The sequence below is a fragment of the Ambystoma mexicanum genome, chromosome 9 (genome assembly GCF_040938575.1).
Source record: "Ambystoma mexicanum isolate Mex_15411 chromosome 9, UKY_AmexF1_1, whole genome shotgun sequence".
NCBI classification, from domain to species: domain Eukaryota; kingdom Metazoa; phylum Chordata; class Amphibia; order Caudata; family Ambystomatidae; genus Ambystoma; species Ambystoma mexicanum.
Window position 1 is genome coordinate 623,895,391 of NC_090931.1, and position 27,408 is coordinate 623,922,798.

The window sequence follows — 27,408 nt, forward strand, 5'->3', positions numbered from 1 at the left end:
GTACAATGTTTTATTGGCATGGCTGGGAGCACGCATATTTAACAGTATGTATTAAGTAGCGTTTTGTACGCTGCAGGAATGTTTGGTTCCACCCTACCAGCCTGTCATTTCTATTGCATTACACCCGCCCTTCGCCCCCGTCACTTCCACTGCAGGCTCCGTGAGGCAAGAGCCAATAGGAAGGCTAGCTCTCTTGTCCAATGGGAGCCGGCGGTTAGCTGACCGGCGTATTTGTGGGGGTAAAGTTCAAGGGCTGCTGTGTGGGCTCACAAATAGTAACCAGGAAGTGGTTGCGGGATGAGATAGCGAGCGTGCTCAGGCTCAAGCCTTCACCCGTGACCTGCTCAGGAGAAGGCGTTTAATGTGTCTAGAGAATGGCAGTGTATTCTAACGAGGTCCAACAACCAATGTGTTCATTTGGAGTGTACCCCCCTTTAATTAGTGGGCACAGCCGAAGTTTAAAGACCGTGTGATTTTCTTAGCTACAAGGCACCCGAGGAGACAGTGTGTGAACTGTGTGGAGTTACACTTACTTCAGTGTGTGACCAAACCAGTTCTACTAGGATTGTCAGTCTTTCAGGTTTGGTGGGGCTACATCAGGGGTGCGCAAAGAGTTTGGAGCTGCACGCATCGCGCAGTAATCGCGAGGAGTTCAGGGACTGTTACTCCTCGCCCGGGGGCCAACTCCACGAGAGTACAGGGAGTGAGTTGCTCGGCAACAGCATTTATTCTCCTCTTCCTGTATCCGAGCATCACAGTGCCCTTTTAGTGTAGGGGTGGTTGCATCTAAGATGGAGAACCTTCTGCTGGGGTCAGGGCTGGTCCTAGGGGCCTATGTCCTCATCTACTACAACTTAATCAAGGGGTCCCGCTGTCGGAGCTCCCGCAGCCTGAAGGGCAAGACGGTGATCATAACAGGTGAGTGCTGTCGTAATGAAAGAGGTACTGCCCTGTTGTCAAAACACCGTGTCAGGTTGGAGGGGGGGGAGGGGTGGGTGGAAACATTTTATACATTGTCATTTGTTTGCACTGCTGTCATTTCCTCGAGGTGCTGTGTGCTTGTCAGGGTGCCTGACCGCCCAAGTCCTGGGTGGAGTGGTGTGTCCTATGGGGTTGATGTCCTTTGCCATGTGTCGCGGGCAAAGCTTGTCGTGGTGTATTTGTCGTTGTCTTGTGTGTGCAATGGTTTGTGAATGATTTTCAACGGCTTTACAAGGGAGATTTGCCATTTGTGCTTATTTTTCAGAGAGCATGCAGAATAACTGTGTGGTATACACTGTATTATATGTGAGCAGTAGAGGATGGTCTGTGTAGTGGCCACGTTTGCCCAGTCAGCTGTGTGCACTTGTGGCTAAAGTGGTTTACATTAGTTTGGGCATGAGGTGATCTCATCCCAACCTGCCGCTGCGTGGCTTAGGTGAATTCACCAGGGCATGTTTGGGGTGCTAACTGGTTCGACAGAAAAGCGTAAGGTGGGATGGAGGAGAGAGAGCTTTTCTAAAAGTTCTTTACAAATCATGGAGGTTCTGGATTCTGTGGATGTGAATTCCATGGTTGTGTGGTGTAGACTGATGTTGGGGAGATTTTCCTTAAGACATGCAGTTAGGGTATTTCGGGATGCCTTTGTAACTTAGGGATACTAGTGATTTCCTCAAGGTTACCAGGCTCCCTAAGTGTAGTGTGGCAGTGCAGCCCGGACCTAACTCTCAGGAGGTGGAGTACAGTGGTTAACCGGTACAGAGCACACTCTCCAGCAGGCAGTTTTCTGATGCATTCACTGAGCAAGTTTTTAGTGACTACCTTAGGTTCTAGCGATGACACACTGATGCAGGAGGGACCCCAAGACTCCTGGTAATGGCAATTTGACATGTGGTGGTTCCCAGCTCAAGGGTCTCAGCTAGAGTGGCTGAAAGGCAGAGACATTGTCGTCAGTGGTAGTCTGCGATACAAGGTTTCAACATAGTCCTCAGGCACTGGATTTTACTTTTGATTCTGGGGGTCAGCTTGTGAAGACCCTGGGGAAGAACTATTATAGAAGGTATTCTTGCAAAGTCATCCTGAAGAGGGGCCAGCCAAGGAATAAGGACAGGGAGGTGAGTTTGGTGTGGTGGAAGGAAAAAGGGCATCACTGAGCATTGGAGCTTCCCAGATGGTAAAGATGTCTTGTGATGAAGGAACTTGGGTCTAAATGGTGTGAAGCGTCTTAAGGCTCCCAGCAGCGAATGAGCTCCCACCTCTGTATCCGGAGGTGCAGAGACACGAGGACCACGGGCAGTAGCTGTGATCCAGTAGTCCCTACCAGGCTTGGGGAAAGGAGTGCTGCAGTCAGTTCCTTCTGATCTTCTGGATAAGCCGAGCCTCGCTGTCAGATTTGATGTAGTGTCAAAGATGCTGGTGTTCTGTTGGTTCTTCCTCGAGCAGCAGGCTACCAGAAATGCAGTTAACGCTTCCACGCAGTAGAGGGTTGATTTTTATCTCCCTTGGAATGTAGTGCGTGAGCACAATGACCAATCGCACACCAAAAATCATTGAAACAAGGGGCTTTATCAGCGAGTGGCAATCATCCCTCCAAACACATCCATGCGCTGAAGAAGGGCCTTACAAAGGACATGCATCTTACTCTCTGCCAGACTGGCAGCTGCATATCCCAGCCAGAACTGGTTGCAGGCAGGCTTCAGCCCCCAGTTCTGGGTAACAGGCAAACAGTGGCCAAAGTTAGCCACCTCCTTTCACATAAACAAAGGGGAACAAGAGTTAGTAATGTGCTCTTCAAGGCTTTGAGGCAAACAAAGGCATTCAGTGTTGGTAAAATGGAGGACGGGTTTTAAAAATGACCCGGCCAGGTAAAATGAATTCCTCCAGTGGAGCCATTTTACACAAGCAAAAATGCAGCCATCAGCCTAATCACATGTCTGTGAAGGATACCCTCTCTTACACACTGAGGTAGCATTGGGGGTACTCCTACCTTTAGGATATTGATATTTTATTTCTATCGTGCTCGTACACAAGTGTTTCACAGTGCGGCAAGGGAATGGAGCAGGGGAGAACAAAACAACTATCTTACTAGACCCAATGACATTGAGAATGCGCAAGTGAATGGGAGAGGTGGAGGGGAAAAGTGCATGGAGGGGGGAGAAGTGGAAAGTGCAGAGCAAAGGAGATGCAGATAAATAATAAATAAATAGTAAAGGCAACAAACAGTGGTAGTGCAGCCAGCAATTGGCAAGTGCTGGGTTTAAGGCAGCAGACAGGGTAGGTCTGATAAGTGCAGGAAGAAAAAGGGGGGACTGTATGGGTACAGATACAGACCCCAATGCAAGGGGTGGGCGAGAGGGGGAGCAAAGGCAGAAGCAAAGATGAAGGTCTTGAGTTGCTTCCAGAACTGGAGATTGTTCTCCTCAAGTTTTAAAGTGGCAGGCAGGCTGTTCCAGAGGGAGGCCCCAGCCGAAGACTGAGATCTACCCCCAGCTCATTTCTTTGACAAACGACTGACCCTGAGGGAGTTAGAGGTAGAGGAGCAAAGAGCTAGAGAGGGGTAGTATTGCGTAGGAATAGCTGAAGGTATTTTGGACCCAGGCCCAAGAAAGCCTTGTGGACAATGCAGAGGGTTTTGAATTTAATCCTTGCATCCACTGGGAGCCAATGGAGAGATATGATCCCAGGGCTTAAGGCCAAGGACAAGTCTTGCAGTCCTGTTCTGGATTAGTTGCAGAGAGTATAGTTGCAGAGAGTAGAGGCTGGTAGATTTAGAAAGAAGCTGTTACAATAGTCCAACCTAGAGAGAACCAGAGCTTGGGAGACCATGAGCTTCTGGGGAAGGAGAGGAAAGGCAGAGAACCTGTGAGGAGGTGCAGTAGGAAGTTTGACTTTTTGGAGACATCAGCGATGTGGGCGGAGAAGGAAAGATGATCCTGAGGTTCTTAGCCTTGCAGGTGGGGGTTTGAGGAAGGCCAAGGGAGGCCGGCCAGAGAGTGAGGGAAAAGGATGGTGAAGGTGTGCCGATGAGGAGAATCTCAGTCTTGCTGGCATTCAGACAAAAATCATTGGCGGCACACCAATCTTGAATGGCAGTTAGGCAATCGTAGATGAGAGACGGAGAGGAGGTGGCCAAGGGAAGCCTGAAAATGAGTTGAGTGTCATGAGCGTAGCACTGGAAATTTGAGCAGAAAATGTCAATGCAGGGGGTGAGAGTTGCCAGGTATTGGTTGAAAATCCAGGGCAAGAGATTAGACCCCTGGGGAACACAAGTCATCGCACCAGGAGTCATAAGGACTCTAAAGCAGAGCACATAGAAACAGAGCCACACTGTCAGACATGGGGTAAATAAAGTCCAACGTTGGGCTTTCTGTTCAACAACTGAGAAGGAATAACTTGGGTCTGGTGCCCTGTGCACTGGCCTTTAATGAGGTGCTTCTCGCTAAAGGTCACACCTGTATCTTTAGAGGATTCAATGTAGTCATCCTCACTGGAGACTCCTTGTTTCTTCTTGCTTGCTTTTTGTTTGTCTCTAAGCCGTTCGCTGAATAAGTAAGGCCTTTCCTGACCTCCTGCTACAGTGTTGCCTCAAGTAACGGGAACAACAAATGACCCCTATACGGAAAAAAATACAGGAAGGAAAACTAACCTTGTGGACTGGGCTAAAGGACCTTGAAATGGAGCTCAAAAGGACTGGAGAGTGTGAGGATCCAAGCAGGATGGCAGGGTATCAGAGGTTAAGAAAACGGCAAAAAAAGGGTTGAAGGTAGCGGAAAATAGGGATGCAATGCACCAGTAGCAGAGAAGATTAGCGGAGAACGGGATCAAGAATTGCAAAGGCAGGAAGAGGACATCGCAACCCTTGCATGCTCCCGGGTAAGATAAAGTGCTGGTTCGTCGTCGGACGCCGAATGGTATAGTTGCTGATAGAGCGGGCGGCATCTTAGAGCCAACCAGATCGTGCCTGACGGTTCACTATTAACGTGATAGAACGGCTACTTTCTGAAGCACCATCGCTGCCACAGCGACCACTGCCCTGTGACAAAAGGTAATTCGAGCACTTGTTAGGCCCAGAGTGTGGTCCCATTGGTTGAGATATAGAAGCAATCATGTTGCGGCATTGGTTGTATGTCTTTGACATACACTTTTCCAAGAGGGCGATCGCCATTGTGTTCTGAACTCCATGAGTTAATACCAAGAAAGGGAGGCAATGCCCAAAAACCTTCCATACATGTAATACCGAGTGGGTTTGTATGGGGCCCTTTATTTTGTTGCCCCTAGACACGTGCTTCTGCAGTTCAGGGGAGGTTAGGATGGCTAGAGCCAGGTGTAAAGCCTGTGGTGGCGATGGGTGCTTGCTGAAAGAACTTGTTTGCAGGTAGGATTCTAGGTTGGTTATTATGATTATATTTTAGTGTCGGTTTTTCGAGAGTTGAACTCAAGATGTATTGGTTGTCAGTGCTGGCATTCTGCTAGTGCCACTGATCTGAGGGAGGCACAGTAGTGTTCCATAGGGATAAAGATGTAGAGACCACTCAGAGTGCTCAAAGTAGCCCCCGGTGCTTAATGTGTGCTAGCATGAGTGACTGCAGTGCATGCGGGTTGTGGAGACTGGTAGATGAGTTGAAGAGGTGGGAGAATTTGTCAGGCTGTTGAGGATGTTTGCTGGCCTGACCTTGTAGGGTTTTGGCCTGCTGGCTGTGGAAAATGGGGACTTCTTGTACTTGTTCTATCATCTGGATGGCGGGCTCTTGCCATTCAATGTTCTTTTTTTTTAATTATCATAGTTGGGTGGTGGTAGTTGGGGAGGATCTGAAGGAATCCAGTGTGTGTGGTTGGGTTGGACGGACATGGTGGGTTTTGGTTATTGAGTATGTTAGAATTAGGTTGCGTTAGAAGAGGTGTCTTTAATTCCTCTGCTTGGTGTGGAGGGCCTGCAGTAAAGACAGTGTGAGACAGCCCAATCTGTGCTACAGTCCTGGTCATTGCATAGAGCAGAGAGGGCAGATTCCCAAAGGGGTGTTGGAAAGGCTTACCTGATTGAGCCTGGAATAGAATGCAAACTGGATTTCAGTTTGAGGAGTAGATGAGTGGAAGGCTTTAGCACAGTGCTACTTTGTCGTGCTGGGGAGAGAGCGGTTTCTAGGATGAAAGCAAGATGTTCACTATTTTAATCTGCTTGTGTGTCGTCCCAAGCTCACCGGGCAATAGGATGAATAGTTGAGTTGGAGATTTCAAGTTGCCGCAAGTCGGTATATCACAGATGTGCATTTATATTCTGGTCATTTTGGGTTATGCAGTAACCTACTTCAAAAACAAAAGATACAAATGAATAGGTCCAAGGATGCTAGGCTCAGAACAACACCTCCACATGTATTATCAAACTCTGCATTGCTAAGGAAGGAATCACTCTTCAATAGTACTTCAGTCATTGCGTGATAATTGTGTTAGATGAGTGTGATAGAGCGGATTGAGATAGACCAGGCAATACACGGTTTGACTTGAACTATATCTTTTTATTTAACTTCTTTAACTTAACAATAACAACGTTAGGCGGTCTGCTGGTAACCTTTGACCCTATTCTTCGTCAGGCCGACTGCCTCCACACTCTTAGACTGTTGTCTAACGAACTGGTCAGAGATACGAGTCCTTTAAGCCAAGCTTGGCCTGTCCTTGGCCTTTCGAATAAAGCTAACCCTAATGGGCTTGGACCTCTTGCAAACTCCTCTGTGTCTTTAAAGTGGCTTGCCCAGGGGAATGTCAAGCGAGGGGTTAATGGCTGATTGCAGTCCAGTTTAATGTCTTTTGATTCTTTTCCCCTCCTCCAAGAATGAAGGTCTTTCTTTATTTCCTCTTATGAACTCCCTCTATCTCTTTCTCTTGACCTTTAAACACTCTTTCTTGCTTTCATTTAGGCCCACTTGGTAAAAGAAACTTCTCGCCTCGTTTGTTTCTCACAGCTTCTTTGTGTTCGTGTCTCGGGTGAATCGCTCTCTCTGATCAGCTCTCCGTGTCAGCTGGCTCACTGGATACACTTCCCGTGACGTGCTGGGCTGGCCTGGTGTTCCGTTGCGGTTCCTAGACGGCGGGCTTCTCCCTTCAAGCCAGGCCCCGCCCCCGCAACAGTGGGGGCCGAAGAAGCACTCTGGGCCTCTCGCAGCTGATCTGTCAGCTCCGGCTGGATCGCAACGGTGAGGGCCGGAGCAGCGCTCCGCGGCCTCTCACAGCGGATCTGTCAGCTCCGGCTGGATCGCGAAGACACCCCCTTGCACAGGAAGGCCCGTGCCAATGTGATTGGCGCTCTGCCGCTCCTCACAGCTGGTCTGACAGCACCAGCCGTGCGACGACTACAGCCTTCGGCCAGGGAGAGCTAGGCCAGCGCTATGCACAGTCTTGCAGCTGCTCAGACAACCCCTTCCTCCGACACGTCTCGCATACTCTTCAGCTGTTCGGAAGAGTCTTTCGGTCGTTGCTGGCCGTTATTTGCTTCCTGGTCTCCACACCCGATTCACCTCTCTGTCTCTCGTTTTAATTCGGCTCCAGCTTAAATAAAGTACAACTTCACGAGATGCTCAACAGGAGCATATCTCGTCTTAACTCTTTGAGAATTGCTAATAAGCCCACTCATAAATTGTCCCCTCTTTGGGGGGGGGGGGGGGGGGGGGGGAGTCTTTCCTCCTCGCTCTTCTCCATACTCTACAAACAACAAAAACCAGAAGTCCAGTATTAAAGTAAAGCACCACACTTTTCTCTCAGTAGAGCACTTGCTTGTCTGTCAGCAGGAAGGCCCTCCCTCCAAGACCATCTGACATCATCCCTGCAGTGCACTCCTCCTGGAAAGACATGGTTTTAATGGCTCTTCACTATTTAATTGACCCTGATGTGGCTTAGCTCCCTCTGACTCATCACAATGAGGCTTCAATATTTTATTATTTCAGGTAGCGCTTGACCACTGGACTGTGTGCGTCTTGGGGCACTTCTTCAAAGAGTTTAGGGCCATTGATGTACTGAAGGGTGGCAGATAAATTGTTATGACCTGATCAGCAAGGAACAAATAGATCCCGCCAAGGGCTGACTGAGCCTTGGACCCCTATTAGGAATGGCTGGTGGATTAAGGTTGGATGGCCTATTGTATTGAAGCAATGGAGAGGTTAAGAAGAATTCAAACATGTCCTTCATCAGTGTCGGCCTTTGTCCCGTATGATATATTTTATTTATATTGTGCTCATACACAAGTGTTTCAGAGCGCGACCAAGCAAAGGGAGGGGGTAACAAGGGAGAAACAAAAACAACAATGTTACTAGGCCCAGTGACATTAAGAACACGCAAGAGCAGGTAAAAGGGGGAGAAGTGGAAAGTGCATAGCAGAGGAGAGAACAGAATAAATAATAAGTACAATAAATAAAGGCAGTGAAGAGTGGTAGTGCAGCCAGCAATTGGCAAGTGCATGATTAGTCAGATAGGGTATATCTGATAAGTGCAGAATAAAAATGGGGGATTGTATGGCTACAGATACAAATCCCAGTGCAGGGGTGGCCCGGAGGCAGTGCAGGAGGGAGGCAGGGTGAGTAGGTACCTGGGCCCGAAGGACAGAGGGTGGTCAGGTGCACGCTGCCACGAGAGAGAAACAGATCAGCCAGGTAGAAAAGGGGCAAAGGCAGAAGCGAAGGGGAAGGTCTTGAGGTGCTTCCGGAACCGGAGATGGTTCTCCTCAAGTTTCAAGGTGGCCGGGAGGCTGTAAAGGGAGGCCCCAGCCGAAGACTGAGATCTGCCCCCAGCTTGTTTCTTTGAAAAATGACTGACCCTGAGGGAGTTGGAAGTAGAGGAGCGAAGCGCCCGAGTGGGGAGGTATTTACGGAGGGATAGTTGAAGGTATTTTGGACCCAGGGCACAGAAAGCCTTGTGGACAATGCAGAGGGTTTAAAATTTAATCCTTGCATCCAGTGGGAGCCAAAAATGGGATTTCAGAGCTGGAGAGATAGGATCCCAGGGCTTGAGGCCAAGGACACGTCTTGAAGTCCTGTTCTGGATCAGTTGTAAAGGGCGGAGAGTGGAGGCAGATAGATTTAGAAGGAGGCTGTTACAGTAGCCCAACCTAGAGAGAACTAGAGCTTGGGAGACGGTGAGCTTCTAAGGGAAGGAGAGGAAAGCTAGAGTACCTCTAAGGAGGCGCAGTAAGAGGTTTGACTTTCTAGAGATGTGTGAGGTGAAGGAAAGTGGAGTCAAAGAGATTCTTGGCCTCGCAGGTAAGGGGTAGGAGGAGAGCCAAGGGAGGCCGGCCAAAGAGAGAAGAAAGGATGGTGAAGGTGTACCAATGAGGAGGATCTCAGTCTTGTTGGCATTTAGACAAAGAGCGTTGGTGGCACAACAATTATGAATGCCGATTAGGCAATCCGAGATGAGGGAAGGAGAGGAGGTGTCTGAGGGAAGCATGAAAATGAGTTGGGTGTCATCAGCAAAGCATTGGAAATTTGAGCAGCAAATGGAGATGCAGTAGGCAAGAGTTGCCAGGTATTGGTTGAAAAGCCAGGGCGAGAGGTCAGACCCCTGGGAAACACCACAGGTGGAGAGGGATATAGAGGAAAGGAAGGACCCAAGTTGTACCTGGGAGGGTCGATCAGAAAGGAAAGAGGTCAGCCTGATCAGTGATACCCAGGTTGTCACTGAGACGATTGAGGAGGGCGGTATGGTTGACCATGTTGAAAGCAGAGGAGTGATCAAGTAGGATGAGGACGGAGGGAATGTTAGAGTCAAGGTTGGAGAGCAGGTCTTCACGGATGTTCAGGAGAGCAGTTTCTGTGCTTCTGGCAGCTCTGAATCCAGATTGTTGGTCATGGAGAGAGCCAACAGTGTCGGAATTAAGGTTAAGCTTTGAGATGGCCAGCTTTTCCAGGAGCTTCCCCAAAAAGGGAACAATGGAAATTGGGCGATAGTTAGCCTTACAAGAGGAATCCGCTGTGGGTTTCTTGAGGAGAGGATGCCCAAGGGAGTGCTTCAGAGGGGAGGGGAAAGATCAAGAGGCAAAAGAATGGTTGCAGAAATTGGCAAGGGCTGGAGCGAAGGTGTTGATGTGGTCCTTAATGGTTTTAGAGGAACAGGGATGGACCTGTTGTGATGAGGCTTTCATAGATCGGACTTGTCTAGCAACCTCATCTGGGGAGAAAAGAGGAAAGGGGGAGAAATATGGAGGGGGGGTGGCTGAGGGAGGGTCAGCAAGCCGGACGGAGAGGGGAGAGAAGGGGGGGGCAGAGGAGAGGGTGGACAAGATGTCCTGGGTTTTGGAATTAAAGTAAGCAGCAAGGGCATTGCAAAGAGCCTGGGAGGTGAGAGGAGGGGTGGAGACTGCAGCAGGGCTGGCCAGCTCCTTACAGATTTTAGAGTTTGGCCGAGTTGTTGGATGCCACAGAGACGAGGACTTCAATGTGGCCTCTCTTCTTGGAGCAGACAGCGAGGCGGTATTGCCTTTTGGAGCAGGCGGCAGGACAGTTTGTCAGAGGATGAGCAGGAAGCCCTCCATTTCCTCTCAGACGCCCTACACTTGCGCTTTAGTGTAGCTAGGTCAGAGTCATACCAGGAATTACACTTGGCTTTGGACTTCAAACGGATTCTCATGACGGGGGCAAGAGCATCAAGAGTAGCAGAGATAGAGGAGTAGAGCAGGGACAGGGTTGTGTCAGCCTGAAGTGGGGGACGGGGGAGAAGGTGGCAGCGAAAGCCTCAATTGACACACGCTTCATGTGCCGTATGTCGGAGAAAGTGGGTGGAAATCTTGGGGAAGGCTTGGCTTGGTGGGAGGAGATGGAAAGATGAGGGGAGGAGGCAGTGATCACTCCAGGAGAGAGTAGTGGTGACAGGAATAGGTAGGGGGAGGCCAGAGGAGATCAAGACATTAATTGTGTGACCGGCAGAGTGAGTCGGGCCGGAGGGGAGGATAGAGAGGGAGAGTGAGTCACGTAGGTCACGAAAGAGCGCAGATGAGGAACAGGGAGAATCAAGATGGTTGTTAGGATCACCAAGGAGCAGGAGTTGAGTGGTTGAGGCAAGGAGGTAGGAGGAGAGGTCTGCCCATTCAGTGAGAAAAGAGTACATTTGACCATGGGGCAGGTAGAGAATAGCGACAGTGAGAGTGGCTAGGAGAGCGAGAGAGAGCCTTCATACCAGGCATTCGAAAGAAGAGTAAGTCTGAATGGGGATGATGGAGGCAGGAATCCACTTGGGGAAGATCAGGGCTACAGCTCCTCCAGGCAGTTGGATCTGAGGGCAGAGAGGATCTTGTAGCCGTCTGGGAGGAGTGTGTCAAAAGTCGTGACAGAGCTGGCCGTGAACCAACTTTCCGTAAAACCAAGCACATCAAGGTCAAGTTCTTCTAGGAGGTGGCAGATGTCAGAGGAGTTTTCGACAGCAGAGCAAGAGTTGAGAGTGGCAAGATGAAGTTTGCCAGCCTTAAAAACCTTCCGGGGAGGGGTCAAATCAGGGGTACGCCCTGCAGAAGTGTGGAGGGAGCTTGAGATGGGGAAGAGGCGGAAGGAAAAGAGGGAAAGGTAGCCAAGGGTGGAGAGTAGGGGACAGCTGGAGATGAGAGGAAGTTGATGAGGCGAGGGAACCGTCTATCAAAGAGGAGGGGATTAGCCTGAGGACCTTGCACCATGACAGTGCCATTCAGGTAGACATTAATGGTGACTCTGGAGGAGTCAAATTCATGAGGACTTCCCAGCGGGTGCCACCATTAATGGGAGAGGAGGAGACAGGCCAGAGTACAGAGATCATATGAGGGGTCCAGGGATAAGGCGAGGGAACAAAAAAGAGAAAGTCAGTGAGGGTTTGTCTGGCAGAGGCGCTGGAATAGGTATTGGCGATGGGGAGACCCTGGTTGGAAGCCAAGATATCCTTTTTTAATTTCTTCTTACCAGATTTGGCGAGCAGGGATGGATATTTAATAGAGAAGCAGTTGGAGTAGATGGGGTAAACAGATAACGTCATGAGCAAGTAAAGAGAGGATGGCAGTAGGAGAAATATGCAAGAAAAGCGGTAAGGAAAAGTCACCATTAAGTCACTGTAGTCTGCACTGGTGGCAGAGTGTACTGTTATATGAACAAATGGAGTCAGTACGCCGCCTGTGCATTGTGATGGAGGCTGTTGGGTTCCCTTAACTCCTGTAGCTGCAGGTAGACTGCTCCCACAATGAATCCACCAACCAAGTAGTCGTTGACTATTGGACTATGGTTGTTTTGATTGATGCGACCTGCTTTCTTAAACACTGGTTTGAAAAAGTCCTGTTTATTTGTGCTTTTATTGCTGATTTGAATGAGGCACACAAACAGTGCAGTCTGCTTTTGCAGTGTATTCCATGACTTCCTCAAAGGGTAAAAGACCTTAAGGAGTTCTGCTTTTCTGCTGATGGTGGATATGCATTGACGTTGTTGATGGGGTGTTAGAAAGAGGCTTGGTGTGTGGCAGAGAGAAAGCATTAGGAAATGTGAAGCAATAGCTATTTGGGCAGAGCATAGGCTTCCAGGCCTCAAGATTTATTTTGAAATTGGTCAGGGTGGGGTGTGCACAGGCATAAAGATGAATGATTATGTTATGGACACAATCCATTGAGATATGGAACTCTTGATAGGTGTCCAACCAAATCTTTGTAAGGGCAATGATTAGGCCGTTGGATTTATTTCTTTGAGAGCCTTCTGCTGTTTGGTATTGTCTGAGCAGACAATAGTAGTTGAGCACACTGCCAGGAGTAAAAGCATTGCACAATCTATGCCTCAGAGACTTATTGGTACCATTGAGCCCTTCCCACTCCTCCTGAATCCTCTTGACTTGTACTCTTTCGCGCTTCCCCCAGAGCCACTCCCCAGCACCTGGTCTCTCTGCCCCCCTTTGCCCGGTGTCAACCCGTACCGTGCCTTCCTCCTCCAGGCCCTGCTTCCCTGCCCCGCTGCCCCCATCCACCAACAACTTTGCCCTCTCTTGCCTTTGACAATGAATGTTCTTGTTAACCTGTTTTAGTATGGCCCTTTCTTGGCTTTGGCAATGCGGGTTGTTAGCTTGCCTTAGTATTTCCCTTTCTTGGCAGTGATGTTTTTTTAATTGGCTTAAATATTGCTCTTTCTTGGTTTTGGCAATAACGTTTGCTTTCAGGGTAACAATTGTAACCTTTCTCTTGTCTGTTCACAACAATCTTATCGCGCCACTTCAACTTCTTTAGATCAGTTCGGTATTCAAAATGCACACACAAGTGGCCAGCGGGCGGTTACAGAGAGTACCGAGGTTACATACTCTAGGTAAACTTCTGCTTTCACTGCTGCCTCCTCCGGTTGGCCTCCCCAAGGCCCGTGCCGACTGGGAATGGAGCATTCTTTGCTCCAGGAGCACTGCATTGCTCGCCTTTCACCGGAGCACACGTCTTCAGCGGGAAAACTTGTCACTACAACACTTCCTGCTGCGCAACCTCGGCATACAAGGCCATTAGGGTTAGAGACCCTCTCAGAACCGGCATCCGGTCTAACTAGCGGTGGCCCCGGCGTCTGTTTCCCTTCTGCTGCCACTGCAACGTGGAGTCACAGCATTCACTCCACTTGCTGCTTTTCTCGTTGGCCTGCACTTGAGGAGGTCTTACATACAGTCACTCTCACGTGTGGTTTATTAGAGCCATTAGGCTGCTTCAATTTTCCAATAGGCCATTAAGAGGGTAGCGTCTCTTGGGAAGTTATTGAAGGTGTTCTGCCAGGCCTCCTGACCTGATTTACGCCCACCCACCCCCACCTGCATGTGGTCCTCACGCAGAACACCACCCCTAGGGTGGGTATCAAGAAGCATCTTCCTTTCTCTGGCCACATGAGTAGGGTCCCAGGCCAGGTTTTCTGGGGGAATCGCCTCAGCTTCATTTTACCAGCCAAACCAAAATCATACACTTTCTCCAAGGGACCCGTGTAATGTGTGACACCTTCAGCCAGTCCTTGAATCTTGCATGCTAACCAACATCACAGTTTTGCGGTTTTGTATTTACCCATATGAGCATTGAGTGTCTAGTTGAGCGCAAACATCTATTGGTTGATAAGATATTGGGCTAGAAGTCAAACAAATTATTTAAGAAAAGTAATGGCACTCCTTTTTAGTGGAAAAAATGAATGGCAGGCAGGGACGGCATCGGGGCCGTTAACGTTTTTTAAATGAAAGGGGCCTCAACTTGCCATTTTTTTTTTAACATAATTTTATTAATTTTATTCAAACAAAACAAAACCAACATACAACCAAAAACCGCAGTGTCTTACAGAAACAAGAAAAAAAGGGAGAAAACACATAATCAAATTAATGCTTAATCTTGGCCACTGCTCCCCACCCTCCCACCCCCCATCATGAGCCTGTCTGTTTATTGTTCTCCGTGTCCGCTGCATGCGGCGGGGTCCCGCTTCCTGTAGATTCCGTATCTTGTGTTGCTCCAAACAATTCCGCTATGAGTAACTTCCATGCCATCAGGGTCCCTATCTCATCCCCCCCCCTTACAGTGTTCGACTCTTGCCATACTATCGTTTCTGCCTCTGCCCATTTCTGTAGTTCCTTCCACCATACCTCCACCCGTGGTTTATGACAAGCCTTCCAACCCATGGCAATCCTCCGTTTAGCAAGCACATACGCTAGGTCTTTCAGTTTATTTACATGCTTAAGTTTTGATGATCTGGGGTACCCTCCCAACAAACAAGCCCAAGCTGTGTCTATAAGAAGCGTGACCCCTTTCTCAGCCAACGTTTGTGCCACTTCTCCCCAGAATCGCTCAATCACTGGGCATGACCAGAACATATGTGTCATATCCGCGTTCTCCTCGTCACATTTGGGACATGCTTGTCGTCCAGCATTTTCAAACTTGGATATCCTTAAGGGCGTCATATATGCTCTATGTAGTATATATAGTTGAATTTGTTTAAGTCTAGCATTCCTCGACACCTTCTTATGGTATCCGAGCGCCCGTTCCCACATCCCATCCTCTATCGGGGTTCCCACCTCTGCATCCCAGTCTAGCCTTAGCTGCGTCGGGTCCTTCTCGACTTTAGACATCACCATCTCATATAGCCTGGAAATCTCATGCCCCCCATCTGAAATATCATATATTATTTCTATGTTGGCATCGGGTTCTTCTCCCAACACAGCTTCAGGCCACGTCTCCCGGACTCTCATAACAATTCTATGGTATGTTATGTATTGGGCCGCATGCAATCCTGTCTCTTCCCCCAGGTCCCCAAAATCCAGAATGGCCCCCATCTGCCAGACATCTCCTAACGTCACCAGCCCCACAGATTCCCAGTGGGTCCTGAGTATAGCTCTCAATTGCGCATCATCCCCTGCCAACACAACCAGCGGCACCTGCGGGGAGCAGGGAAATGGGTTCTCCATCATCCGGCACGCCCTGCGCCATATCTGCCACCCCAGCATCATCTTAGGGCGCTCTCTCATTACGGCCCTTGGCACCCAGATCATTTCCCTCAAGTGAAAGGGGGTGCAGTCCTGCCCAAATAACCTAGACTCAGGTGTCACCTCGTCCGAAAGCCACTGAGCCACATACTGCAGCTGACACGCCACATAATACACCTCAAAATTGGGCAGTCTTATTCCCCCTTTTTCGTAAAAGTTCTGCAACTTCCACAGCGCCACCCTGTTCCGGGTGCCATGCCACAAGAAATCCCTGCACATACCGTTAAGCTTAGCAAAGAACTTCTTGGGTATCATGTATGGGACATTGCTAAAGTAATGTAAAAGCCTCGGCAGGACCACCATTTTCAGCATTGCACCCCGCCCCATCATAGCCAAGGGCAGCTTAACCCAGAACTGCATACACTTCTCGATTTTCCTGAGTGCCACCTCGGTATTATGCTTGTGCTCCTCCTCCACGGTATGATACACATCTACCCCTAAATACCGGAAAGAGCTAACCTCCCATGGTATCTGCAACACTGGTAACCTCGTCTCAGGGGTTCCCTTATAGTCGCCTAGTGGGAACATGCTGGACTTCTGGGGGTTTACCATTATGCCAGACAGTTCTGCGTACCTAGCCATGACCTCCAGTATGTACTGGAGGTTTTCTTCCGGGTATCTTAAGTATAGCAGCAAGTCATCTGCATATAAGGAAATCAGATGTCGTTCCCCTCCCACTTCAATACCTATCGTGTCGTATTGCTATCTGAGGTATATCGCTAGGGGTTCAAGGGCTAATATGTAGAGCATCGGGGACCAGGGGCACCCTTGCCTAGTGCCTCTACTCAATTGCCACCTCTCGGATATTACTGCACCCGTCTTGACTCTAGCCAGTGGCTCACTATATAGCATCATCACCCACCTCATATACCCGGGTCCCATACCATACTTCTCCAAGGCCGCTAACAACCATGGCCATTTGACCGAGTCAAAAGCTTTGACCGCGTCCAAGGACACAATCGCCATTTCGCCCTCAGCAGTACTGCCCCATTCAATCACCCGTCGGAGTCTCCTGTGATTATGGGTTATATTTCTATTTGGGACATAGCCCGTTTGGTCTGGGTGTATCAGCTTGCTGATCACTCTCTGTAATCTGTTTGCCAGGACTGCCGTCAATATCTTGCTGTCCTGGTTTAAAATTGAGAGAGGTCTATAGGAGCCACAGCTGTGTACAGGTTTATTAGGCTTAGGGAGCGGTATTATGACCGCCTCCCTGAGCGTTTCCGGCAACCGTCCCACCTCAAACGCCTCGTTGAGCATATTCAACATCGGGGGGAGCACCTCTGCTTTGTATGTCTTATAGAATTTACTCGGGAACCCGTCCGCCCCTGGGGTCTTGCAGGTAGGTAATTGCCTCACCACTTCCTCTAGCTCTTCCAGGGTGATCGGTGCATCTAGCTCCTCCCTGTCCTCCTCACTTATCATGGGTAGTCATATATCTTCTAGTGTTTCCAATATTTCCTCTCGGCTACTCCCTATCTCATCCGCATACAACGCTTTATAATATTCTACAAACTCCTCGTTGACACCCTCTTGGGTGTCTACCACGCTACCATCTTCCATAATCACTGCTCTAATCGGGGGCCTTGGCGCCTCACTCTTATATAACCACGCTAGCAACCGCCCTTTCTTATCCCTGCCCGCATGCTGTCTCTCAATGTACTTCTTGTAATTCAGGTTACTGAGCCTTTCCCAGTGCTCTGCGCATTGCTGTTGAAGCCCCAATACTCGCTCCATGTCTTCGCATCCACCCTTCAATATTTCCTCTAGCGCCTCTTCTGTCTGTCGTAAATCAGTTAGAACCCCGCCCTGCAGGCGCTTTGATTTTGCTATTGCGACCCCTCGCATCACTACCTTGAAGGCTTTCCATAATGTACCCGCTGAATCAACGCTGCCCGTGTTCTCCTCAAAGTAATTAACTATCTCCTCCCTCATGTCTTCTCTAAAGACCGGATCCTTAAGCGCCTCAGCGCGAAGGCGCCATGTCGGGATCTTTGCCCTCGGGGGGCGGTACTGCCACCCCAGTACCAGTGGCGAGTGATCGGAGAGGACCCTCGCCTTGTGCTCTACCTGGCCAACCTCCACCATCACATCCGACGTGGCAAAGATATAATCCAGCCTCGTGTGTAGCTGATGAGGGGCGGAGTAATGAGTACTGCCTGTCCTGGGGGTATCTGGTTCTCCACATGTCCACCAGGTGGAAGTCGTCCAACAGTGTCTGCAGCGCTTTCGCTGCTGGGGAGGGCCCATCCATCCTGCTATCCAATCTGTCTACATTGGGATGGAGTACACAGTTAAAATCGCCACCCCAAATCACTGCGCTTCCCATACATATGCCGAGGTTAGCACTTGGAGTCCTGAAGTAGGCCGCTGTATCCCGATTGGGGGCATACGTGTTTATAATGCTGATCTCTCTGTTCTCCACCAGTCCTCTCAACATGACCATCCTCCCGTCCGTCTCCGCCAACTCCTGCAATGGTTGGAACGGAACATGCGGCGCCACCCAGATTAGTACTCCCCTAGCATACGCAGAGTATGTAGAGCCCACCACCACCCCTTTCCATTTCTTAACTATCGCCTCCATCTTCTCTCGCGTCAGGTGCGTTTCCTGCAGCAACGCGATATCTATCCTCTGCCTCCTCAAATACAACATGACCTTGTTCCTTTTCAGGTAGCTGTTGAGCCCCCTGACATTCCACGTAATTATTTTGAGATCCCCCATAGCTCATCCCCCTCATCTACTTCTACCTCCAGCAGGTCCCACCCTCCTGCGCGACACAGATCCAACCAACCAATCTTGCTATATGGGCTCATGTTTAAAACAAAACTCACACTCCCCAAAACTATATACATATCGAACTCCCCTTCCCCAACAAAACCGTTCCCAACCGTTGCCCAGCTCCATCCCTCAGCTCTCCAGTATTCGCGCTCAGTGTGCCATCCCCGCACTCTTCAAGGCCCCTTGCTCCTTCCCAACACCCCAGGGTACTTATGGCAGAAAATCCCCGCAGACGTCCACCCTCGGCAAAGTGTGGAGACCTCTCGTGCCCCCTTGGCATCTAGCACTGTTTACAGGCCCAATGGTGTAATTCCGACTGTCGCCGTGTTAGATCGTTTCCATTCGCGGCTGCCGTGTATACCGCACTGTTCAGTCCCCCACGCCGGGGGGTATTTTGCTCTGTGTAACTGCGCAGCTGGCTCTCCAAACACCCGTCGCTGCCCACCATGCACCCTAGCAGGCACCCCGGGGCAGCCCAGCTCGAGTGATACTGTCCAGGCTTCTCTTCCGAGCTCCACAATGCAGCCTGATTGCTGCTATGGCCTCAGCTTCAGTCCTTAGGCAATCCAATGCCCGGTGGGCGGGGTTTCATGCACTATCCTTTCCTCACAGTGGCCCTGCTCATGGGTGCTGCGTCTTTATCTATCTGACCATCCACCCGGCTCCGTTGTGCTGAGCCCCTTCCAATGGAGACCTGACCTCGTGGGGGGAGCATTGCGCCTCTACTCACCTCCCTGCTGCAAGGTGTTTGTTGAAAAGTTTATGTATGCTCTGCTTTGTAATTACCACAGACCTAGCGTGACAATCATGCTGCGCAGTGATCTCCCCAGTCCAAGACGTATCACTGTGCTGCTATTCCAATGAGCGCTTGTTACAGTTCCATAACTGCGGGTGAGTCACTACTGGACAGCAGGTCCTAAATCATCCGGCGCATTGCATTCATTTATGCTCTTCCCTTTGGCGCCTCATCCCACCTGGCAGTGGGCCACCACTTGTGTGCAGCAGCTTACTGGTCAAGCCTCACCAATCCATGCCTCATCAGCTCCGCCTGTTGCCTGCACTCCACAATGCTGTCCACTGTCATGCGCTTGCTCCTGTCTACGCAGTTAATGTGTTAGTGTGTTACAGCCCAGACTCCATCGGCTCTGCTTCTGAGGAGTGACTGCGTAATATTCCTGCGTTTCATTCCATCTCCGTTGCCTCTCTCTCTCTCGTGAGCAGCGTCCATGTAATGCCCACGCTATTTCTGCATACGGGACACGGGACACAATGTATCTATCCCAGCGTAATTGTTCGCAGTTGCTCGTCCGTCGTTCTCCTGTGACCTCGCCGGTTTATTGAAGTTGCAGCAGAGGCAGGCGCCCGGCATCAAGCCTCTTCCTGGATACTTCGTGACTCCGTCCCTCGTTGTATTATGGACCCTCTTTCTCATGCAATGGGCCCTATGTGGATACCGTCCGTAGTCACCTGTATGTTGCGCTGGCTGCACTTCACTGCCGACCGCGTTGTTTGTTGTCAGTGGTCTTGGCACCCGCTCAGGCCATTATGATTCCTCTGCAGCCTCATATGTTCCTGTCCCGTTCCTCTGTTCCGAGCGGGCTGCCATTTTCGTTTTACTCTCGGCAGACTTCAAAAGGTTTCCACTGCCCGTAACTCGTGCATCCAAATACCAATCATTGCGGTTTCATGCTGTCTGCATGCTGCGTGTCTTCATTCAGCCGCGCTTTCAATCAGAATCCCGTTCCGCCTTCACTCTCGACATTCTCGCGGGTCTCTTTGTCCTCAGTGCGCCGCCATCTTGCCTCAATGTTGCCGCTCGCGGTCCGTGCAACAATGTTTCATATCTTGCACTCGCCTGGGTCGATTTACTCGCGGGTGCCTGCTAATTGTGCCAGACGTCTTCATACATCCATGGTGCTATTTTAAAGTCTGTATCTGCTGCCAGGCAGCTGGCGCTTCTCAGGATCAGTCCACGGATCACGGAGCCCAGTAGAGACGCAGCCTACTCCATGGCTGCCAAGCCACGCCCCCCCTCAACATGCCATTTAGCAGTCTTATGATACTTGGATTCCTTTCTATATTTTCGTTCTCTGACTTTTAAATGTGCACTTGCATCTTCATTTGCTGGCGCCTTTCTGCCACCTAAAGGGCTCCAGCAAATGAAACTTGTAACACAGGCACTGCAGATTGGCCATTTAAAGCAATGAAGTGCACCCTGGCAATAATAACGGCCTATTATCCCGAGACCGCCAGCCAGAAGGGAGCTGAAATAATAAATGCCCACTAAAAAGCAATACGTTCTTCTTTGTCAGCAATGAGCGGATGTGGTGGAATCGGTGTTAAGACAACAAGGTGATAATCGGTGGGCATTTAGGGTTTCAGCTCCCTGATGGTTGGCAATTTCGTGATAATTGGTGGCTATTAACCCTGGCTGTATTTGTCTCCATTATAATGTATGCACCTCACGGGTGCCCCAGACAGTTTTCCCGCACTAAGCAAGGGGGGAGGGATGGAGGGAGCCCAAGCATCCTGTTGAAATTTGCCCCCCGCACTTCTTCAGCCGGCCCTGATGGCAGCCTACATCATTGCATCCTATCATGCGAGTCTCGGGGTTGCCTCAGTTGATTCCACTTAACGCTCTTTGCAAGGCTTGTCATCCAGCGTACAGTCCATGAGCAACTTCTAAAACAAATGTAGTCTCATATTGGCAAAAGAGAAGACCGTGTTGCCACATCTCCACGGTATTAGTTGTTTGGTTGTGCCATCCATCCACTGACATCGCACTCTCCTCTCTTTAGTCTTTCCATTGCCTATTCTGCATGACTCCCTTTCCTCCTTCCTAGCTTGTCTTTCTTCTCTTTGACCCCTTTCCCCTGTACGCCCTTAGACTCACCCTCGAGCCGTCATTACTGTACCCTAAACTGTTTTCCCATCTTAGGAGCATATACCGTCGCTTTGCCGAAGTAAATTACTCTGTGGTAATTTACTTTGAGAAAATAACTTAATTGAAGAAATCCTGATTTGTTTTTTTTTTTTTATAGGTTAGGAAATACAGGGGGAATTTACAGTAGTGGTGGCAATGGGTTGAGGGGAGAGTGAAGAGTAAGATGGGCACCCCCATTGGAGAAAAAATGAAAAAACTCTTTGAAGTGCTTTTAAGTAAATTACCACAGAGTAGGTTACTTTGGCAAAATGACAGAACCCTTGGGAGTACCAGAAGCAAACTAAGGTGGAGAGCCAAGTTGGGTGAAGGTTTGCCATGAGGTTCATTCCAGGTTCTGGTTATGGACTTCTCTTCCTCTTGCTCTGTTGCCATGTTTGGGGTTGTTGCCTGGTTGTGTTAGTATCATTATTCATGTGTGCTATTGTATGTTCGATGGTGGATTTCACTCTTGAATTCTGTCCTTTCTCAGGAGGAAACACCGGCATCGGCAAAACCACTGCGCTGGATCTTGCCCGGAGGGGAGCTAGGATCATTCTGGCATGCCGCAGCAAAGAGCGAGGCGAGAGTGCAGTCTACGATATCCGCAGAGTGAGGCCTTGTGAAAATTTCCCATCTCCCAGCACACTGTTTTGCCACACCTTGGAACTGTTGTGCCCATGACCAACCCTGATGTGTTTTCAAAATGTTTTGATAGACATGTTTATGGACTGCACTGCCCAAAGTACTGTTTTGTTGCTTCAAATATATTTTTGCCGTCAACCATTACAAACGCAACGCAGCGACCACGTTTTACGATCCATGGGGTGATGGAGGGAGGATGAAGAATCCTCAATAAAATACACATTATTTATTTATCATGACACTTCCACACACATTGCCTAAGTAAATACATTAGAGAGTAAAATAATACATATGTGTTGTCATAGGCATTGTTTTATTATCTTACTGTGATTTGTTCATACACAGTGTGTAAATAAGAGGAGACTGCAAACACCTGTTAAAGAGAAAGCACACCCTGAGGCAATCCCTTTCAGGCTGTGTCGCAAACATCAGGAATACTCATTTCCCTGAGCTTTGTTTTTTTTTTTCCTTTATCTTCCACAGAGAACTGAACGCCACCAGATTTTTGATATTTATTTGATCAAAAATGACTTACACTAACACATATACAGATGGTGGAGTGTCATGATGCATACCCCCAGGCATCCAGACCACGTCCATCAGCCCCGGGAGCAGGCATCATGTTGCCTTGAGAAAACCCAGCAACCCCTGTTAGGGGCTGTCTGGGTTCAGTCCTGGCGCCTATGGCGCCAGGCTCATATGGGACATCAGTCCTGGCACCATAGGCGCCAGGCTCATATGTGCACACTTACCTGATGCAGACCATGCTGCAAGAAGATCCAAACCCATGTGAGGCCTAGAAGGGCCTACTTTACCTTAGGGACTATTTTGTTACTCGGGTGTGGTCGGGGTGGAATACCTACCTGGGACTACTTTGGAGGCTATTTAAACCAAGCCGAAGAGCAGCACACGCTTCGCGTTATTCTGCATCCAGCAGCGTAACGTTCACCGTGCCAGCAGAAGCATCCAGCCTTCTGCCATGCCCGCCTCGAACCGGGAGCACCTAGAAAGAAGGAAAGAAGCAAAGGTTAGAACAAGAGTATTACCTGATTTCGTACCTGATTTCGTACCTGATTCCAGATTCATCGCATCTTCAAACCAGAGGAAAGACTTTGTTTTAAATTGCATCGCAGCAGCAGCGCTGCGCCATTCTCGCCGTTCCACGCAGCATTTCTTCGATCCGGCGCTGTCTCCATCTTTACATCGCCGAATCCCGGCATCTAAGGGGGACAAGAAACAACAAGGTGAGCAGAGAGAACAGACAGAGACAATCTCTTTAGCCGCCATATGCTTACCTGATTTTACCGCCGGAGGTATTATTCATCAGCACGCCACATCTTCTTATGCCGCACCTGTAAGAAAAGGAGAAAGCAGCAAGTTTAACCCTTGGCATTATTTACCGGACAGTGTTGGGTAACACAGACTTTTACGGGAGCGCTTTCAGCAGTCAATCTTCTTATTGGGTCAAAGTTGCAAGATAAAAGAGGAATTGGGCAGGAGTGAATTCCAGACATTTTGAACTCTTATGAACTATATACTTACGGCTCTTCGCCAGGACCTTTTTGGAGTCAGGATTCATCTACAACTCTTCCAATATCTTCAGGCCAGTGAAGTAACTGGTCATCAACGCGCCCCTGCGTGCTTTGCAGGATGGAGGGCTCATCCTTCAAGAATATAAGGTGAGATTGCTGAGAGGGCACATAGGTGATTAGTGGGGAAGACAGTGGGGAGCTATCACTTGAATCACAAGTGGCTAAATCCATCCCTCCACTTGTAGGAGAATATTTCTACGGGTCAAGCAGACAAGATTAGGAGGGCAGATCCAGTCAGTCATCGCTGCACTACGCATCACGTGGGTGGAGGCTGCAGCAGTCTGGGTCCGACCGACGCCCCTGTGGGAGCCAGGTGAGCGTAACAGAACACGAAGCCTACCAAAAAAAAAACACCCGGGCGTTATGGAAGCCTCTGAAACCGATCAACTAGCCCAACTGTTAGGGGAACTTAGGGCAGAGGAGCACTCTGCACGCCAAGAGACTAATGCCCTCAGGAGAGAACTTATTTTGTCAAAGGAACGCACTGATGATCTTGCTAGACAAGTGCTGCAAAGCCAAGCCGGCCAAACACCACTACCTGGACTCGGAGGGAATCCAACTCCTGTCTCTTCGAGCAATCCTGTGCAAGTGGTTCTACCAGGGAGCATTCCTTTAGCTCCACCCGAACGTTTTGCTGGGGACCCGAAAAGGTTTGCCGTGTTCATGAACCAGTGCCACTTGCACTTTCTATGCAGACCAGGAGCTTTCCTAAACGACCAAGCCAAAGTAGCCTTTGTACTATCGTACCTTAGTGGCAGCGCAGCAGATTGGTCAATCCCGCTGGTCAACCAGGATGACCCTCTTCTTTGGGATTTTCAAGGTTTTCAATTGAGCATGGAAAAACTATTTGCCAGACATTCACAGGGTCAGGCCCTGGATAACGAACTTTTATCTCTACGACAAGGCACTCAGGATCTGCTAACCTATATCGCAACCTTCAACAGGTTAGTGGTGGAAACCGATTGGCCAGAGGTGAAAAGAATTGCCTTATTTCATCGTGGGCTTCGGGGTGAACTCAAAGATGTTTTGGCCCAAGTGGTGAACCCACCCCAGGATTGCACAGAATATATAGACTTAGTAGTCCAGTTAGACCACCGACTCCAGAATCGAAAGGCTGATTGAGCTAAATTCGAGAATCGAGTACTGGTCAAACCACATGTTACCTCCAAAGGAACTGATGCATCAGGACCCATGCAGATCAGGGGGGTTAAGGGACCCTTAACGCAAAAAGAGAGGGAAAGAAGACGACAAATGCAATTGTGCCTTTATTGTGGGGCTTCAGGACATTTTCTAAGGGATTGCCCTATTAAACCATCCAAGAAAGTAGCCGGAGTAGCTGTTAGAAATCAAACGGAGCCTGAATCGGGAAACAACCACGCCCGACAAGCGTAGAGGTCCGCTTGCCGAGCTTGAAGAAGGACACTCAGACCTCGCATCTAATCGTACCAATGGTCCTCATTGATCCAAGACTCCCATCACATATGCACGCAGCAAGGGCATTTATCGATAGCGGGGCCGTAGGAAACTATATGGACCATAAATTGGCTTCTAGGATGAATCTATCTCTCTGCAAAAAAAAGACCGCTCCGGATGTCGTCACCCCAGTCGATGGAACTTAAATTGCCTCAGGGCCTGTAACTCATTCCACTACAGAGATGACATTGCTGGGTCAGGACGGGCATCGAGAGACTATTGTGTTTGACATAATCAAAGCCCCACAGTTGCAAATAATACTGGGGATACCTCGGTTAGAAACACATAATCCTTGTATTGATTGGCGAGAGAAGAGAATAACCTTCCCCGATTGTACACACACCTGCTACCCGGAAAAACCCTTGAACAAAGGCCTGGCCACAGTCACTACTCCAGTCGTGCAGTTACCTCAGGAATACCAAGAATTCCAGGACGTTTTCCAAAAAGAACAGGCAAACACCTTACCGCCACACAGATCATACGATTGTCAAATCGACCTCATCCCCGGTGCACAACCCCCATGTAGCAGAATCTACGCCCTAACGGAACCCGAAAACCTGCACCTACGACAATATTAAGACCAATACCTTGCTAATGGTTTCATTTGTCCATCCAAGGCCCCTGTTTCCTCAGCTTTGTTCTTCGTGCCAAAAAAAGGTGACCTTAGAACGTGCATAGACTACCGCGCACTAAATCAGATTACGGTAAAAAAACAGTACCCATTGCCTCTGATCCCCGAATTACTAGACCAAGTAAAGGATGCTTGTATCTACACTAAGTTAGATCTCTGAGGAGCATATCATCTGGTACGTGTAAAGAAAGGAGACAAATGGAAGACGGCCTTTCGCACTAAGTATGGATTATTCGAGTATCAGATGATGCCCTTCGGGTTGTGCAATGCACCAGCAGCCTTCCAGTATTTTATGAACGATGTCTTTCGTGAACTCATTGACGTCTGTGTTGTTGTATACATAGACGATATCCTTGTGTACTCCTCCTCAGAATTAGACCATGTTAAGCACGTACGTGCAGTCCTTGAGAAACTATGCCAGCACAAGTTATATGCAAAATTGGAAAAATGTGTTTTTCATGTTACGGAAGTTGAATTCCTTGGATTTATCTTGACTTCAAAAGGAGCCCGAATGGACTCACGAAAGGTGGACGCAATTCTCAAGTGGCCATCACCTAGTTCAGTTAAAGGGGTACAAAGCATGCTCAGATTTTCCATTTTCTACCGCAGATTCATTCCGGACTTCTCACATGTTGTACATCCCATCACAGCACTTTTGCGAAAGAACAAACAATTCTTGTGGACCGAACAGGCTGAAAAGGCCTTCCAAGAGCTGAAAGCGAAATTCACGTCTGCGCCTGTCTTAAAGCATCCACGCCCAGAGCTTCCATACATAGTGGAAACTGATGCATCCAGTTTAGCCATGGGAGCTGTCCTGTCCCAGAAGGATCCTGATGGTCAACTTCACCCCGTGGCATTTTGGTCCAGAAAGTTCTCGGCACCCGAGTTAAACTATGCGGTTACCGATAAAGAGTTATTAGCCATCAAATCCGCCTTTAAGGCTTGGCGACACGATCTTCTCGGTGCCGGGCATACCATTACTGTAATCACCGATCACCGGAACTTGCAGTATCTATAAACAGCCAAAGCCCAGTCATCGCGCCAACTTCGATGGGCATTGTTCTTTGCCGAATTCGATTTTGTGATTACTTATCGACCAGGCTGTAAAAATGGCAAGGCAGATGCCTTATCCCGAATAGGAATGGAAGAAGCATATGCGAACCCGGAGCCGGTGCCTATAATTTCCGAACAAAGAATTCTTGGCATAACTACTTTACAGACACTAGAAGAAGTTCATTTAAAAATCCAACAACTCTTCGATCCAGCAGCCCTGCAGGACTGGGTAAAGAAAGGCCCGGATTACTCCTTCATCAATGATCTACCCTACTATCAAGGATGACTATTTTTACCACAGGAGGAATTACAGGAACTTGTCATCTCCAATTATCATGATACCCTGATGGAAGGTCACCCAGGTATCGCAAAAACCAAAGCTAAAATTAAGACAATCCTGGTGGCCCACCTGGCGAAAAGATATAAAGTCATTTGTGATGTCTTGCGACATTTGCGCCCAAAACAAAAGTCAGAAGAAAAAACCAGCTGCCCTTTTACAACCTTTGGATATTCCACCTACACCATGGCACACCTTATCTTTAGACTTTATTACTGATCTGCCTTCATGTAATGGATTTACACCATTCTAGTTATCGTGGATCTTTTTTTCAAGATGGCCCACTTTATTCCTTTGAAGGGATTACCTTCTGCTTCAATTCTGGCCAAGGAGTTCCTCGAACATTGTTCGAATACGCAGGTTTCCTTCCGTATTGGTCTCTGACCGAGGTAGTCAATTCATTTAACATTTTTGGAAGAAATGTTGCCAATTGGGGCAAATCGATGTAAGGTTATCAACCAGTCACCATACCAGACCGATGGTCAGACGGAAAGGACCAACCAGACCCTTGAACAGAACCTACGTTGCATGCTTCAC

At 49.0% G+C, this 27,408-nt stretch overlaps 1 protein-coding gene across 2 annotated transcripts in view; it reads left to right on the forward strand.

The window, feature by feature from the left end:
• Positions 1-212: 212 nt before the first annotated feature.
• DHRS13 (dehydrogenase/reductase 13) overlaps positions 213-27,408 on the forward strand; it is a 172,769-nt gene continuing 145,573 nt past the window's right edge. For both annotated transcript variants that reach the window (XM_069615301.1, XM_069615302.1), the window contains exons 1-2: positions 213-918; positions 21,634-21,752. In XM_069615301.1, coding sequence (XP_069471402.1) covers positions 792-918; positions 21,634-21,752 — 246 coding nt within the window. In that variant the 5' untranslated portion in view covers positions 213-791. The remainder of the gene's footprint in view (positions 919-21,633; positions 21,753-27,408) is intronic.